This window comes from Lissotriton helveticus, chromosome 10 (assembly GCF_964261635.1).
Source record: "Lissotriton helveticus chromosome 10, aLisHel1.1, whole genome shotgun sequence".
Taxonomy (NCBI): domain Eukaryota; kingdom Metazoa; phylum Chordata; class Amphibia; order Caudata; family Salamandridae; genus Lissotriton; species Lissotriton helveticus.
In genome coordinates this window covers 520070386-520088713 of record NC_136071.1, presented here as the reverse complement: position 1 = coordinate 520088713, position 18328 = coordinate 520070386, and the positions used below count along the sequence as shown (strand labels likewise).

General features: G+C 47.1%; 1 protein-coding gene across 2 annotated transcripts in view; it reads right to left on the bottom strand.

Annotated features, from left to right (window-relative positions):
• Positions 1-18328, bottom strand: part of DNAAF8 (dynein axonemal assembly factor 8) — a 1081381-nt gene that overhangs the window by 729786 nt on the left and 333267 nt on the right. For both annotated transcript variants that reach the window (XM_078663036.1, XM_078663037.1), the window contains one exon: positions 9309-9476. In XM_078663036.1, coding sequence (XP_078519162.1) covers positions 9309-9476 — 168 coding nt within the window. The remainder of the gene's footprint in view (positions 1-9308; positions 9477-18328) is intronic.

Here is an 18328-nt window from a genome sequence, read left to right as displayed (position 1 = left end):
TTGTTCAAACGCTCCGTCCATCATCCCCTTTTGTATCGCTTTGTTCGCCCTAAGTGTGGCAGGGTATACTCAGACGTGAGTCCCTTGTTCACTTGGCCACTGGATTCAAGATAGCCTGGCTGATGAGGATTATGAATCCGAAACCGGTCCCAGGATGCTTGTTTCCGGTCCAGGGAAGACATGGCTTGGCAGTTCGGGCTGGACTGTTCCCATAAGGCACAGGGTCAGACTGATTTGCATATAGCCATGTCTGAACTGGGGTGGCTGAGTGAACTAAAGAATGGTGATGGATTAAACCCAGATCAGTTGACTGGGGGTGAGTGTTTGATTTGTTCAAACGCTCCGTCCATCATCCCCTTTTGTATCGCTTTGTTTGCCCTAAGTGTGGCAGGGTATACTCAGACGTGAGTCCCTTGTACACTTGGCCACTGGATTCAAGATAGCCTGGCTGATGAGGATTATGAATCCGAAACCGGTCCCAGGATGCTTGTTTCCGGTCCAGGGAAGACATGGCTTGGCAGTTCGGGCTGGACTGTTCCCATAAGGCACAGGGTCAGACTGATTTGCATATAGCCATGTCTGAACTGGGGTGGCTGAGTGAACTAAAGAATGGTGATGGATTAAACCCAGATCAGTTGACTGGGGGTGAGTGTTTGATTTGTTCAAACGCTCCGTCCATCATCCCCTTTTGTATCGCTTTGTTCGCCCTAAGTGTGGCAGGGTATACTCAGACGTGAGTCCCTTGTTCACTTGGCCACTGGATTCAAGATAGCCTGGCTGATGAGGATTATGAATCCGAAACCGGTCCCAGGATGCTTGTTTCCGGTCCAGGGAAGACATGGCTTGGCAGTTCGGCTGGACTGTTCCCATAAGGCACAGGGTCAGACTGATTTGCATATAGCCATGTCTGAACTGGGGTGGCTGAGTGAACTAAAGAATGGTGATGGATTAAACCCAGATCAGTTGACTGGGGGTGAGTGTTTGATTTGTTCAAACGCTCCGTCCATCATCCCCTTTTGTATCGCTTTGTTCGCCCTAAGTGTGGCAGGGTATACTCAGACGTGAGTCCCTTGTTCACTTGGCCACTGGATTCAAGATAGCCTGGCTGATGAGGATTATGAATCCGAAACCGGTCCCAGGATGCTTGTTTCCGGTCCAGGGAAGACATGGCTTAGCAGTTCGGGCTGGACTGTTCCCATAAGGCACAGGGTCAGACTGATTTGCATATAGCCATGTCTGAACTGGGGTGGCTGAGTGAACTAAAGAATGGTGATGGATTAAACCCAGATCAGTTGACTGGGGGTGAGTGTTTGATTTGTTCAAACGCTCCGTCCATCATCCCCTTTTGTATCGCTTTGTTCGCCCTAAGTGTGGCAGGGTATACTCAGACGTGAGTCCCTTGTTCACTTGGCCACTGGATTCAAGATAGCCTGGCTGATGAGGATTATGAATCCGAAACCGGTCCCAGGATGCTTGTTTCCGGTCCAGGGAAGACATGGCTTGGCAGTTCGGGCTGGACTGTTCCCATAAGGCACAGGGTCAGACTGATTTGCATATAGCCATGTCTGAACTGGGGTGGCTGAGTGAACTAAAGAATGGTGATGGATTAAACCCAGATCAGTTGACTGGGGGTGAGTGTTTGATTTGTTCAAACGCTCCGTCCATCATCCCCTTTTGTATCGCTTTGTTCGCCCTAAGTGTGGCAGGGTATACTCAGACGTGAGTCCCTTGTTCACTTGGCCACTGGATTCAAGATAGCCTGGCTGATGAGGATTATGAATCCGAAACCGGTCCCAGGATGCTTGTTTCCGGTCCAGGGAAGACATGGCTTGGCAGTTCGGCTGGACTGTTCCCATAAGGCACAGGGTCAGACTGATTTGCATATAGCCATGTCTGAACTGGGGTGGCTGAGTGAACTAAAGAATGGTGATGGATTAAACCCAGATCAGTTGACTGGGGGTGAGTGTTTGATTTGTTCAAACGCTCCGTCCATCATCCCCTTTTGTATCGCTTTGTTCGCCCTAAGTGTGGTAGGGTATACTCAGACGTGAGTCCCTTGTTCACTTGGCCACTGGATTCAAGATAGCCTGGCTGATGAGGATTATGAATCCGAAACCGGTCCCAGGATGCTTGTTTCCGGTCCAGGGAAGACATGGCTTAGCAGTTCGGGCTGGACTGTTCCCATAAGGCACAGGGTCAGACTGATTTGCATATAGCCATGTCTGAACTGGGGTGGCTGAGTGAACTAAAGAATGGTGATGGATTAAACCCAGATCAGTTGACTGGGGGTGAGTGTTTGATTTGTTCAAACGCTCCGTCCATCATCCCCTTTTGTATCGCTTTGTTCGCCCTAAGTGTGGCAGGGTATACTCAGACGTGAGTCCCTTGTTCACTTGGCCACTGGATTCAAGATAGCCTGGCGGATGAGGATTATGAATCCGAAACCGATCCCAGGATGCTTGTTTCCGGTCCAGGGAAGACATGGCTTGGCAGTTCGGGCTGGACTGTTCCCATAAGGCACAGGGTCAGACTGATTTGCATATAGCCATGTCTGAACTGGGGTGGCTGAGTGAACTAAAGAATGGTGATGGATTAAACCCAGCTCAGTTGACTGGGGGTGAGTGTTTGATTTGTTCAAACGCTCCGTCCATCATCCCCTTTTGTATTGCTTTGTTCGCCCTAAGTGTGGCAGGGTATACTCAGACGTGAGTCCCTTGTTCACTTGGCCACTGGATTCAAGATAGCCTGGCTGATGAGGATTATGAATCCGAAACCGGTCTCAGGATGCTTGTTTCCGGTCCAGGGAAGACATGGCTTGGCAGTTCGGGCTGGACTGTTCCCATAAGGCACAGGGTCAGACTGATTTGCATATAGCCATGTCTGAACTGGGGTGGCTGAGTGAACTAAAGAATGGTGATGGATTAAACCCAGATCAGTTGACTGGGGGTGAGTGTTTGATTTGTTCAAACGCTCCGTCCATCATCCCCTTTTGTATCGCTTTGTTCGCCCTAAGTGTGGCAGGGTATACTCAGACGTGATTCCCTTGTTTACTTGGCCACTGGATTCAAGATAGCTTGGCTGATGAGGATTATGAATCCGAAACCGGTCCCAGGATGCTTGTTTCCGGTCCAGGGAAGACATGGCTTGGCAGTTCGGGCTGGACTGTTCCCATAAGGCACAGGGTCAGACTGATTTGCATATAGCCATGTCTGAACTGGGGTGGCTGAGTGAACTAAAGAATGGTGATGGATTAAACCCAGATCAGTTGACTGGGGGTGAGTGTTTGATTTGTTCAAACGCTCCGTCCATCATCCCCTTTTGTATCGCTTTGTTCGCCCTAAGTGTGGCAGGGTATACTCAGACGTGAGTCCCTTGTTCACTTGGCCACTGGATTCAAGATAGCCTGGCTGATGAGGATTATGAATCCGAAACCGATCCCATGATGCTTGTTCCGGTCCAGGGAAGACATGGCTTAGCAGTTCGGGCTGGACTGTTCCCATAAGGCACAGGGTCAGACTGATTTGCATATAGCCATGTCTGAACTGGGGTGGCTGAGTGAACTAAAGAATGGTGATGGATTAAACCCAGATCAGTTGACTGGGGGTGAGTGTTTGATTTGTTCAAACGCTCCGTCCATCATCCCCTTTTGTATCGCTTTGTTCGCCCTAAGTGTGGCAGGGTATACTCAGACGTGAGTCCCTTGTTCACTTGGCCACTGGATTCAAGATAGCCTGGCTGATGAGGATTATGAATCCGAAACCGGTCCCAGGATGCTTGTTTCCGGTCCAGGGAAGACATGGCTTGGCAGTTCGGGCTGGACTGTTCCCATAAGGCACAGGGTCAGACTGATTTGCATATAGCCATGTCTGAACTGGGGTGGCTAAGTGAACTAAAGAATGGTGATGGATTAAACCCAGATCAGTTGACTGGGGGTGAGTGTTTGATTTGTTCAAACGCTCCGTCCATCATCCCCTTTTGTATCGCTTTGTTCGCCCTAAGTGTGGCAGGGTATACTCAGACGTGAGTCCCTTGTTCACTTGGCCACTGGATTCAAGATAGCCTGGCTGATGAGGATTATGAATCCGAAACCGGTCCCAGAATGCTTGTTTCCGGTCCAGGGAAGACATGGCTTGGCAGTTCGGGCTGGACTGTTCCCATAAGGCACAGGGTCAGACTGATTTGCATATAGCCATGTCTGAACTGGGGTGGCTGAGTGAACTAAAGAATGGTGATGGATTAAACCCAGATCAGTTGACTGGGGGTGAGTGTTTGATTTGTTCAAACGCTCCGTCCATCATCCCCTTTTGTATCGCTTTGTTCGCCCTAAGTGTGGCAGGGTATACTCAGACGTGAGTCCCTTGTTCACTTGGCCACTGGATTCAAGATAGCCTGGCTGATGAGGATTATGAATCCGAAACCGGACCCAGGATGCTTGTTTCCGGTCCAGGGAAGACATGGCTTGGCAGTTCGGGCTGGACTGTTCCCATAAGGCACAGGGTCAGACTGATTTGCATATAGCCATGTCTGAACTGGGGTGGCTGAGTGAACTAAAGATTGGTGATGGATTAAACCCAGATCAGTTGACTGGGGGTGAGTGTTTGATTTGTTCAAACGCTCCGCCCATCATCCCCTTTTGTATCGCTTTGTTCGCCCTAAGTGTGGCAGGGTATACTCAGACGTGAGTCCCTTGTTCACTTGGCCACTGGATTCAAGATAGCCTGGCTGATGAGGATTATGAATCCGAAACCGGTCCCAGGATGCTTGTTTCCGGTCCAGGGAAGACATGGCTTGGCAGTTCGGGCTGGACTGCTCCCATAAGGCACAGGGTCAGACTGATTTGCATATAGCCATGTCTGAACTGGGGTGGCTGAGTGAACTAAAGAATGGTGATGGATTAAACCCAGATCAGTTGACTGGGGGTGAGTGTTTGATTTGTTCAAACGCTCCGTTCATCATCCCCTTTTGTATCGCTTTGTTCACCCTAAGTGTGGCAGGGTATACTCAGACGTGAGTCCCTTGTTCACTTGGCCACTGGATTCAAGATAGCTTGGCTGATGAGGATTATGAATCCGAAACCGGTCCCAGGATGCTTGTTTCCGGTCCAGGGAAGACATGGCTTGGCAGTTCGGGCTGGACTGTTCCCATAAGGCACAGGGTCAGACTGATTTGCATATAGCCATGTCTGAACTGGGGTGGCTGAGTGAACTAAAGAATGGTGATGGATTAAACCCAGATCATTTGACTGGGGGTGAGTGTTTGATTTGTTCAAACGCTCCGTCCATCATCCCCTTTTGTATCGCTTTGTTCGCCCTAAGTGTGGCAGGGTATACTCAGACGTGAGTCCCTTGTTCACTTGGCCACTGGATTCAAGATAGCCTGGCGGATGAGGATTATGAATCCGAAACCGATCCCAGGATGCTTGTTTCCGGTCCAGGGAAGACATGGCTTGGCAGTTCGGGCTGGACTGTTCCCATAAGGCACAGGGTCAGACTGATTTGCATATAGCCATGTCTGAACTGGGGTGGCTGAGTGAACTAAAGAATGGTGATGGATTAAACCCAGCTCAGTTGACTGGGGGTGAGTGTTTGATTTGTTCAAACGCTCCGTCCATCATCCCCTTTTGTATTGCTTTGTTCGCCCTAAGTGTGGCAGGGTATACTCAGACGTGAGTCCCTTGTTCACTTGGCCACTGGATTCAAGATAGCCTGGCTGATGAGGATTATGAATCCGAAACCGGTCTCAGGATGCTTGTTTCCGGTCCAGGGAAGACATGGCTTGGCAGTTCGGGCTGGACTGTTCCCATAAGGCACAGGGTCAGACTGATTTGCATATAGCCATGTCTGAACTGGGGTGGCTGAGTGAACTAAAGAATGGTGATGGATTAAACCCAGATCAGTTGACTGGGGGTGAGTGTTTGATTTGTTCAAACGCTCCGTCCATCATCCCCTTTTGTATCGCTTTGTTCGCCCTAAGTGTGGCAGGGTATACTCAGACGTGAGTCCCTTGTTCACTTGGCCACTGGATTCAAGATAGCCTGGCTGATGAGGATTATGAATCCGAAACCGGTCCCAGGATGCTTGTTTCCGGTCCAGGGAAGACATGGCTTGGCAGTTCGGGCTTGACTGTTCCCATAAGGCACAGGGTCAGACTGATTTGCATATAGCCATGTCTGAACTGGGGTGGCTGAGTGAACTAAAGAATGGTGATGGATTAAACCCAGATCAGTTGACTGGGGGTGAGTGTTTGATTTGTTCAAACGCTCCGTCCATCATCCCCTTTTGTATCGCTTTGTTCCCCTAAGTGTGGCAGGGTATACTCAGACGTGAGTCCCTTGTTCACTTGGCCACTGGATTCAAGATAGCCTGGCTGATGAGGATTATGAATCCGAAACCAGTCCCAGGATGCTTGTTTCCGGTCCAGGGAAGACATGGCTTGGCAGTTCGGGCTGGACTGTTCCCATAAGGCACAGGGTCAGACTGATTTGCATATAGCCATGTCTGAACTGGGGTGGCTGAGTGAACTAAAGAATGGTTATGGATTAAACCCAGATCAGTTGACTGGGGGTGAGTGTTTGATTTGTTCAAACGCTCCGTCCATCATCCCCTTTTGTATCAAATAGACTCAAGGGCACTCTAAGGTAGGATGGAAGATGGCGACATATGTCACAAAATGTGGAGATATATTAAAATGTTCCTCAAACAGCATAACAATTTCTTTGAACTCATCCAAAGTATGTCCCTATTCTTAATTTTAAAATACTGGAAGGTGATCACAAATATCACACCCTCAGACTATTAGATAATGAAAAGGAGCCTTTTAACTCTCCGCTTGACACATACAGACATCAGGCAGAAAAAATAAAATTCTCTCTACCGTGCATTTATTTTTTAAGGTATTTCCTTCCAAATTTCGCAAGTAAGGTTTTGGAGACATTATGGTAAAAAAACAAGAAGTCGCTTCGGAAAGAAAACATTAGAGGACAGAATCTCTGTATAGAAGGGATCAGCATGAATCATGCAAAAAAAAATCTTCTTACACAATGCTGCAAAGCACTACTCGCCATTTATCCCTGTAGCGCTGTGTTACCATGCGGAGGATCCAGTACCTAGAGGGGCAACATGCTTCCTCCCAATGTTCTCAGAGTAATCCAATCATACTAATAAGTCTACACACTGAATAGCTAAAAAGGTTAATGCACTGATATGGGGATTGGGCATGCAGTGCTCTGTTTTTGGTGCCCAGGTGTGCATTCCAGCAACGCCATAACTCCCCCAGCAAACCTAGTGTGCCAAAGCATTTGCCATTCGACGACTTAGATGTTGCATGGCAGTGACCACATGTTGCAGTGCCAATGTGTGGGATAAAGTTGCTCTATCACCTCATGGCCTGTGACCCACAATGGGGCAAGGTGAGGACCAGGTAGGTCACCATGAACATTGAAATGGAATGGGGCAGATATTTGGAAACACTAACAATTGCGGGAAAGGCTTGAAGCATCCATATATGAACAGGAAACCACAAGTTGAATTGCCCTAATCTGCACAATGAATGCTCAAAAACAAATTATGCATATAGGTTCCACAAATGAGTATGTATGAAATTGTTTAACTCTGATCGAACTTGCATGTCCAAGAGTCCCAAACACAGGTTATTATTAGCACTAAGAACATGGTCAACACATCACCTAATGCAGATTGCCTCTCTCAAAGAAATACACACTGGGGCTTTTATATACATATTGTACAAATAATTCTTCTGGAATACCCCAAGTTCACTGAAGCTGCTTCAGGAGTACTAAAGTAAAGAGAAAGGGCTAGTTCCATATGTATTACTCAAGACTTCAGGTTCTTAGACTACATGGGTGATTGGTGTGTACACAATATTTCTATAAAGAGTGTGGCAATGAACACAAGGCAAAGTACCCTACTGCATGACACACTGATGTAAAGCTCTCTGACCAAAAGGGACCACTCTCAGACTGGAGAGTACACAATGCCAGTAAATGCACTTTGTGTGGTATAACTCCAGATGATGGTGCTATAACTACAGGAAAAGCTTTAGAACTCAAAATGTAACACATGGTACATTGAGTGATGGAGAAATAAGATCACTAGTCAGCATGGAAACAATCAACAAATATTTAAGATCATCAGCAGATTCAATCAAAGAATGCTGCACATCAGTAATCCTTTAAGGAATCTCCTTACAAAGATAGAGGGAACAGCAGTCAACATCCAGTAGGAATGAGCTCCTTTGACTCAGGCTAAACCCTTACGGTGGACTTGAAGAGTAAGTAAAAATACTACATAAATAGGTAGCCGCTGCTTTTTCACTAGGGTACTCCTGCATAGTGTCATAGCACAGAGACCCACTGACCTAGTTGTGTGCCTGCACATTACCTTTATCGTGCGGCATACACCAACCAGTATTTGCTATCAACAATGACTGCGTTTTTGGATAAGGTTGGCAAATTTGGGAAATCCGGTCTAAAGCATCTGAAGGATTAACCAACTTCTAGAAACACAAAGCTACCTTGTAGGAACGAGAACATCAATTTCAAGGATGAGAGTAACAAATAAGGTCAATGGGACTCCTGGCACTCTAGAAAATAACGATGCAGTGCATTGGGTAATGCTACCAGCCCGACTACCCTAAGAAACAGGAGTCAGTGCAATGTTGGGAAGAAAGTAAACAACACTATATCAATGTAATAGCAATGAAGGAGCAAGAGTTATTCCCTTCTCCTGCTGCAGAGCCTCCAACAGGCTACTATGAGACACACTATTGACACAGGAAAAAGACATGGATTGACAAGAAGTACCATCACATGATGGTTTGCTGTCAAAGATAGGAGCTGCCTGCGACACTCAGATGAACCGTAAGGATAAGAGATACAGGAAATGAAGTATAAAGAACATATCACACACAAAGAGGACATTCAATCCTTACTGTAAGATGAAGCATTGGGAGCCCATAGAAAAATCCAGAGAAGCAGGTATATAGCAAAATAGCTTTCTTGTAGGAGCACAACAAAATAGGCCGTGATCTAAAGGCACCCTCTGTGGAGGAACTAGATTGACTGAGAATCCACATATGAACTGACCGAGCTAACAACATTCAAACACCAACATTCTACAAATATCCCCAAACACTTGGGACACTGAGCTGGATTTTGTGTCTTTTTGAGTTTTAAGCACATAACCTTAGGATAGACCTGATAGCAATCTGTCCACAAAAACCCTTTAGAATGATTTCCAGGTGCAAGGTGAACACTGACCAAAAAACTCTAAAACATAAACCTCACTCACCTTATTCTTCCGCGTTTTAGGGCTGCTCTCGGAGACAGCATCCTGGAGTGGAGCCAGGCATGCATAGAGTGCCAACCCATCTTCTCGCCAAGTTTGCTGCAGGCCCACTACCTGGAAAGGCGCATCACTGCTGCTACTGCCAGCACTTTGAACACTGATGGTAGGAACCTGCAAACCACAAAGAAAATGTGCTGGTGATAGAAATTCATATTATGCAGAATCTATGCCATTGCACTGCAGATAAGCCTGCTAAAGCTCAATCCCTCACAGCTCCCTCATCCATCCTTCTACACCTTGAACCTAAAAGCTGTATACTTGCGTGAAATGAGAATCAGCGCTTAGTATAGAAACATCTTATTATACCTAATCTGTATTTTAGTAAAATCTGAGCATCAGTACATAGAGTGTACAAGTGCCTCTACTTTATTATCAGTTCAAAATGTGCCAGGTTGGCCGTTTACCCTGCCTTACACATTGCCTGAATCTAAGCAATTGAATACTAATGCACTGCAAGGACAATTGGTTAGTGAAGTACAGTCCACTTCGCAGGTAAACAAACTTCTCAAGTATGTGGTCTGTTCTTCACAACTTAGACTTTACTGTCACTGTCCAGAAGTCTCAACTTTATCTCATACAAAGGCTGAGATTTAATGCAGAGGTGACTATGCGATCCTCATTAAGACCTTCCCTTGTCCTCACAGAATGATGGATATTTAAGCAATGATGTCAATATGTCTGACTTAAGCTTGTGTCCTGGTCCTGCAGGTCTTCTATCTTCTTGGTCTAATAGCCTTGTATAATGCCAAGTTGTGTATGAGTCTCCTGAAGTGTCTGAGGAGGAAGTGGCTGCAACACAAAGGAAGTCTCTTCGCTCAGATGCAAATCTTCTGGTCAGGGCATCAGGAACTTTACCAGTACTCCTCCAAATTTGTGAGGCATTGCCATTCAGTCCTCCTCAGGCTATCTTGGTCACAGATGCCTCCTTGCTGGTCTGATGTGTTCACCTGGGAAATATGACTTCACAGGCCTTCAGTCCATGATGAGCTCCGGGAGACCCGTTCTTGCCCTTAAGCCCTTTATCCCTTTCATCTCGCAGGGCAACATCTAGATTCTGTCATATACCACCACTAGTGTTCATTATATCAACCAACATGGTGATGCTGATTCATGAATACTATGGTGGAAGGTGAGTTGTGTGTGTAGAAGGGCGCAGGGATAGGCAATCTACCAGTAGCACCTCATCTCGCAGGATCCCTCAATGTCAGAGCAGAGTCGCCTCTCCTTGGAAAAGCACGAATGACAGCTACACACCGAAGTGACAGAGGTAATCTTATCTAGACTGAGGCTTCCATTTGTGGATCTCTCAGGGTCAGGAAAAGGAGTCTCGGTTTTGTGCCATACTCATACCCCTATGCTCCTTGGAAGAAGCGTTCAGGTTCAGCTGGTCTCAAGGCCTGTTATATACCTTCCTGCTGATCCCACTCCAGTCCTGAGCACTGCAAAAAGTGCATCATAATTGAGCACAGCTGATTCTGATTGGCCCAGACATAGCTACGAGGATTTGTACACCAATCTGTTTGACACTCAGCATTTGGCCACCTATTTCCCTCCTCCATAGAACAGACCTGCTCTCACAGAAGGATAGTCAGGTCCTCCAAACCAACCCAGATGTGGTTATACGCGTGAATAATGAGCGGTGCCAGCTAGGATCCTTTTGCCTTCCTGATGAGGTAGCAAATGTCAACTTGGCTGCCAAACAGCCTGCGACTAAGCCCATCTATACAGGCTGCTGTACCAAGTATGATCAGAGGTGTGTGTCGGTAGACATTAATTCTCTTAATCTTTCCTGTCTGACAGTATGTGTTTTTTACTATTCCTGGCAGAGGCGGATGGTGGCTATAGATAAAAGCTATGTAGATTATCAAGGAGGACTAGCTAAGTTGTGTTAAGAGACTCAGTGGGTACGTATGTTGGCAAACCATTTGGTTTGGTCATGAAGCCCTCACCCACCAACCTAGTTGGTGGCATGCTTCATCATCGGGCCCACCACAGTGACACCGAATGTGTCCCGGGTGTGCTGCGACTCCAGATTACTGAGGAGCTGGTATACTTACTGAATGTGAAGTGTAGGTGAGTGTGAAGGTGTTGTTTTAAAAGCTATACAGTGGGTCCCAGTACCCGAGGGTGTATGGATAAACTTTAATTACTGAGCCCCTGTTAGCAACTAAGGCAAACAGACGCGTTGGAGTAAATTATGACCTCCTACGTCCTGTGTGGTCTATATGTTTCAGCCAGGCCTTTTATTTACAACTGGCTTTCCTCAGGACCAATGAGTATGTGAAGGTGTAAATAAATATTTTAAGTGATTTGTGATGTAATTAAAAGTGTCGCACTCGCTAAGGTGCGTTACGCGTTAGAGGGGGATTCCCTCTGCTTTACTGTACACATAACATAAATGACACAGACAGACGTACAGGGTAGAGTCAATTAGTATGATAATTTAAAAACACAACGTATTGCCGGCTACTAAGGTGTGTGAACGACCTAAAACCGGCAGAAAAACGCGGCCATGCTGGTTGCATGGCTAGTGTGGTTTTAAGCGTAAAACCGGGGTGGGGGTGGTGGGCTAGACAGCGGGGTAAGTGCAGAGTGAGGTACAGGTAAGTATAATACATTATCCTCACACTTGCTGTTTGCTGTTAAAGCTTCCTTGGGTCACCTGGCAGGGAGAAAAGACCCTAGATATTGTAGAAAGGCGGAGAAAGATGCTGCTGCTTACCTAGATTGTAGCGGTAGAACAGCGTGTTTACTCACGGAATTGCCGATCTGCGTGCTCCTTGGACCTGTTGTCCTGCTGCGGTGTCCCGGGTAAGTGAGTGGGGCCCCCGGTCGGGTTTAAGTAGCCCGTGTGATTCGCAGCACCTGGAGCAAGAATGAAGATAGAAGAAGGTGCGGTCGCGCTAGAGGCGCTGAGTCATTTGGCGCCCTGCGCATGCGTTCAGGATAAGTGTTGCGTGCGCATGCGCAGTAAGCTCATGGTAGTGCCGCGCATGCGCGTGGCAGCGTGAAGGGAGAATAGATCCGCAAGGTGTGGTCCATTCAAGGGGCAATGTTTAAGTGTGAGAATCAGACTGGGATGTCAGGGTTTACAAAGGAAAAGACGGTGTTGTTTTTCACGATTAGGCATGGATACAGCCGGTCAGTAGATAATATACTGTATAATTGCGCAAAGAGAGGATAGGTTCAGAAAGTACTAAAGTGCTCAGGTTGTCAACGCATTCCATTGGGATGGAGTCGTTCAGCCCATCTATATGCGTGGATAGACGGTGTATCCAGCGCTGTTCCTTCATAAGGAGGGCCTTTTCATTAAAATGGGTCACATCAAACTGTTCAATCACTGTCCACATAAAGTCATTCGGGGTGTGATTGTGGGTAAGAAAATGTTCTGTCAGTTTACTTATGTTTTTACCGCAGCGGATGGTGCTCCTATGCTCTGTCATTCTTGTCCTGACTTTCTGAGTTGTCATGCCAATGTATCTGAGGCCGCATCGGCACGTTATGAGGTACACTAAGTTTGAAGAGTTACAATTGGTGAACTGGCGCTGTGTCCAGGTTTTACCATTTTCCAGGGCCAGAGATTTTGAGGGAGATGTCAAATGACAGACGCTGCAGTTATTGCATGGTTGGTGGCCTGTGAGTTTAGGTAAGCCCCAGGTGTTCAGGATCGTGTTGTCTCTGGGGCAAGGATTCACCCTAGGTCTGGTAGACACCAATTGATCCTTTAGGTTCTTGGCTCTTTTATACGCGAAACGTGGGGTCTCCCAGTTTCTGGTTCCCGAGTTGATAAGCTTCCATTTTCTGCGGATTATGCTGGACACTTGATTTGAGGCGGTGTTCTAGGTGGTGACACATGTGACGACTGGTGTTTCGGGTGGTTTGATAATGGTTTCCAGAAGTGCCTCTCTATTCTGATTCCGTGCCCTTTTGCAGGTTTTTGAGATGATTCTGGTGGGGTAGCCACGGTCCTCTAGTTTGTGGACTAGTGCCTTCGACTGTAGTTTGATGTTGCTGCAATTGCGTCGAATGCGCAGAAATTGTCCGAAGGGTAGGTTTTCCCTAAGGGGTCTGGGGTGGAAACTGTCAAATCTGAGTAACGAGTTCCTCGCTGTAGGTTTGTAATATGTGGTGGTTGTCAGGCCATTGTGTTCTGCTTTTATGTTGAGATCCAAGAAGGCAAGTTCGGTAGAGCTACTTGTGCACGTAAACCGGAGGTAGGTGTCACAGTTATTGATCCATGTGAGGAAGTTTTGCAGCGTTTCTTCATTACCCTGCCAAATGATAAAAATGTCGTCGATATAACGCCGCCAGGTCATTATGTTCGCTGAGTAGGGGTTAGTGGGTGCCTCAATGTGGGTCCGTTCAAAATGGTGGATAACCATACTCCCTCGGGTACTGGGACCCACTGTATAGCTTTTAAAACATCACCTTCACACTCACCTACACTGCACACTCAGTAAGTATACCAGCTCCTCAGTAATCTGGCATCGCAGCATACCCTGGACACATTCGGTGTCACTGTGGTGGGCCCGATGATGAAGCATGCCACCAACTAGGTTGGTCGGTGAGGGCTTCATGACCAAACCAAATGGTTTGCCAACATACATACCCACTGAGTCTCTTAACACAACTTAGCTAGTCCTCCTTGATAATCTACATATAACCTAGGGGATCCGGACTAGCTTATCTAGTCCTCTCTCTCTATTTTGATTTGATGATACTTGGCAGCGCACAGCTGCGAGAGATACCTCCTATACGTCATGGCAGAAAATACAGGCCTAACTTTCACCGAGGATGACGTCAGCAAAATCCTTGCTGACCCCTCTCTCCTGGCAGATTTTAACATATCCACGACCATAGCACAAACTACAGACTGGGACACTCTCACTGAGAAAAAACGGAATAGGATACGAACTATCTTGCATGGTGTCATCCTTGCACAATATCTACGTACCAACACAGCACCCAAAGGGCTTCTAGTCACTAACGCACCCAGAATCTTCCTAGACAATGCCACCTTCAGAAAGGATTGGGCCCAGATTGCCTGGCACTGCACCAGGGACTGGCTCATACTAATTATAAAAACTTCCAAACGCCTTTCAGATGCAGTGATCATAGAAATCCAGGCGACAGAAACCCATTTTAAATCCACACTTACGGGTTACAAAAAGAAACTGGACGATTAAAATCGTGAAATGGCAGAATACAAGGAATATCTTACCCAATCTAAAATTAAGACATTTGAGAAAGATCTTAAAAGATTTAGCTACTCCAAGACCTACCCCTATGCTGATGACGACTACACTGCACCCACAAGAGGTACAGATAGCTCAGGAGACAGCAGCTCCGTCTCAAGCAACTCTAGCGCAGGATCCACCAAACCTAGAGGGAGAGGACGTAGAGGCCAACACTGGCAGCAACCCTGGCAAGGGCCCCCACAACTCCATAACTTTGGGCTACCACCATTTGGACCGATACAGCCACCATATTTTGGATATCCGCCCCTATATGCCCCAGGACAGATGCCCTACTATCAAGGCAACCAAAACCAAAGAATCCCTTTTTTAGGTCAAGGCCGCAGACCGCGCGGCAAGAGAAGGAACCCTCAACAAGTGCAATGGGCAAGATTCGCTCAGAGCCCAAGATCCTACTATTTAGGAAACTTCTTAAGACCTACTTGTTTCCATAGTAGTGAGTAATCGAGTCTCTCCTTTTTGGTCTGTCGCGCCGGGATGCCCCCGGGTAAGCTGAGCGCGTTACAAGTTTCATACAATAATAATAATAATAATAAGGAAGACCCGGTGAGCTCCAACACATGCAACAAATCCCGGGAACAAGCGGGACCCAGCAAACAATAACACCACATACCACCAGCCCCCTGGTCTTCAACATCTCCAGTGCACAACTCACCGATGAGGAGACTGCTGTCCTCAACAAAGGACTCTCCTTTGTCCCCACCACCAGACTGGACACTTTTAGGCTCCATGTGGAGCTAGCTGAGTTTTTCCGGAAACTCAAGCTAAAAACCTTTTTTGAAAAACAGGAGAACACTGGCAACAATACCGAGACCACCAACGAAACCGGCTTGAAATTGAAGTCCAATTTCATCCCTCCACCAGCCAGCATACCAGTAGAAATTTCCACATTTGAATTTGCAGTCTACTCAGAAATTGAGAAACTACGACCCAAAAATACGTTCAACAACCTCTCCCACCAGGACCGGGAGATCATCAAGCGCCTACAAAGTGATCCTACACTCATCATCAAGCCAGCGGACAAAGGGGGCGGTATTGTCATAATGAACAAGATTGACTAGATACTGAATGCCGTAGACTCCTGAGTGATACACGAAATTACAAATGCCTAAAAAAAGATCCAACTGAAGAGTTACAAAAGACAATCAACCTACTCATTAAAAACGCCAGTGACGCAGAGTAAATATCTAAACAAGAGGTGGACTACCTCTGCAATGCCAAAGTACCCTATTTTTACACAGTGCCTAAAGTGCATTAAGGGGTCACTCCACCACCAGGCAGGCCAATTGTGTCGGGCATTCAATCCCTCCTGGAACCGTTATTACGCTTTTGTGATTTCTACCTCAACCCACTGGTTCAGAAGACACCGTCCTACATCAAGGACACGAAACATCTCCTCAATATCTTTAAGGATATCAGTTTCAATCCAGAAATGCAACTCCTAGTCGGACTGGACATAGAGAGCTTGTACACTAGCTTACCCCACGATGCCACTTTACAAGTACTACATGATGTCCTGATGGAGAATACTTGGGAACACCGAACCCCACGACACTTCATCCTTGAATGAGCCACCCTTGCGTTGAAAGAAAACTATTTTGAGTATGAGGGAAAGTTCTTTCTCCAGACAAACGGAACTTCTATGGGGAGTGTTTTCGCCCCCAGTGTGGCGGGACTTTATGGCCACCATTTTGAACGGACCCACATTGAGGCACCCACTAACCCCTACTCAGCGAACATAAAGACCTGGCGACGTTATATCGACGACATTTTTATCATTTGGCAGGGTAATGAAGAAACGCTGCAAAACTTCCTCACATGGATCAATAACCGTGACACCTACCTCCGGTTTACGTGCACAAGTAGCTCTACCAAACTTGCCTTCTTGGATCTCAACATAAAAGCAGAACACAATGGCCTGACAACCACCACATATTACAAACCTACAGCGAGGAACTCGTTACTCAGATTTGACAGTTTCCACCCCAGACCCCTTAGGGAAAACCTACCCTTCGGACAATTTCTGCGCATTCGACGCAATTGCAGCAACATCAAACTACAGTCGAAGGCACTAGTCCACAAACTAGAGGACCGTGGCTACCCCACCAGAATCATCTCAAAAACCTGCAAAAAGGCGCGGAATCAGAATAGAGAGGCACTTCTGGAAACCATTATCAAACCACCCGAAACACCAGTCGTCACATGTGTCACCACCTACAACACCGCCTCAAATCAAGTGTCCAGCACAATCCGCAGAAACTGGAAGATTATCAACTCGGGAACCAGAAACTGGTAGACCCCACGTTTCGCGTATAAAAGAGCCAAGAACCTAAAGGATCAATTGGTGTCTACCAGACCTAGGGTGAATCCTCGCCCCACAGACAACACAATCCTGAACGCCTGGGGCCTACCTAAACTCACAGGCCACCAACCATGCAATAACTGCAGCGTCTGTCATTTGACATCCCCCTCAAAAACTCTGGCCCTGGAAAACGGTAAAACCTGGACACAGCGCCAGTTCACCAATTGTAACTCTTCCAACTTAGTGTACCTCATAACGTGCCGATGTGGCCTCAGATACATTGGCATGACAACTCGGAAAGTCAGGACAAGAATGACAGAGCATAGGAGCACCATCCACTGCGGTAAAAACATAAGTAAACTGACAGAACATTTTCTTACCCACAATCACACCCCGAATGACTTTATGTGGACAGTGATTGAACAGTTTGATGTGACCCATTTTAATGAAAAGGCCCTCCTTATGAAGGAACAGCGCTGGATACACCGTCTATCCACGCATATAGATGGGCTGAACGACTCCATCCCATGGAATGCGTTGACAACCTGAGCACTTTAGTACTTTCTGAACCTACCCTCTCTTTGCGCAATTATACAGTATATTATCTACTGACCGGCTGTATCCATGCCTAATCGTGAAAAACAACACCGTATTTTCCTTTGTAAACCCTGACATCCCAGTCTGATTCTCACCCTTAAACATTGCCCCTTGAATGGACCATACCTTGCGGATCTATTCTCCCTTCACGCTGCCACACGCATGCGCATTATCGCGGCACTACCATGAGCTTACTGCGCATGCGCACGCAACACTGATCCTTAACGCATGCGCAGGGCGCCAAATGACTCAGCGCCTCTAGCGCGACCACACCTTCTTCTATCTTCATTCTTGCTCCAGGTGCTGCAAATCACACGGGCTACTTAAACCCGACCGGGGGCCCCACTCACTTACCCGGGACACCGTAGCAGGACAACAGGTCCAAGGAGCACGCAGATTGGCAATTCCGTGAGTAAACACGCTGTTCTACCGCTACGATCTAGGTAAGCAGCAGCATCTTTCTCCCTACAGGTTTGGTGCTGATCTCTGCCTTTCTACAATATCTAGGCTCTTTTCTCCCTGCCAGGTGACCCAAGGAAGCTTTAACAGCAAACAGCAAGTGTGAGGATAATGTATTATACTTACCTGTACCTCACCCTGCACTTACCCCGCTGTCTAGCCCACCACCCGCACCCCGGTTTTACGCTTAAAACCACACTAGCCATGCAAGCAGCATGTCCACGTTTTTCTGCCGGTTTTAGGTCGTTCACACACCTTAGTAGCCGGCAATACGTTGTGTTTTTAAATTATCATACTAATTGACTCTACCCTGTACGTCTGTCTGTGTCATTTATGTTATGTGTACAGTA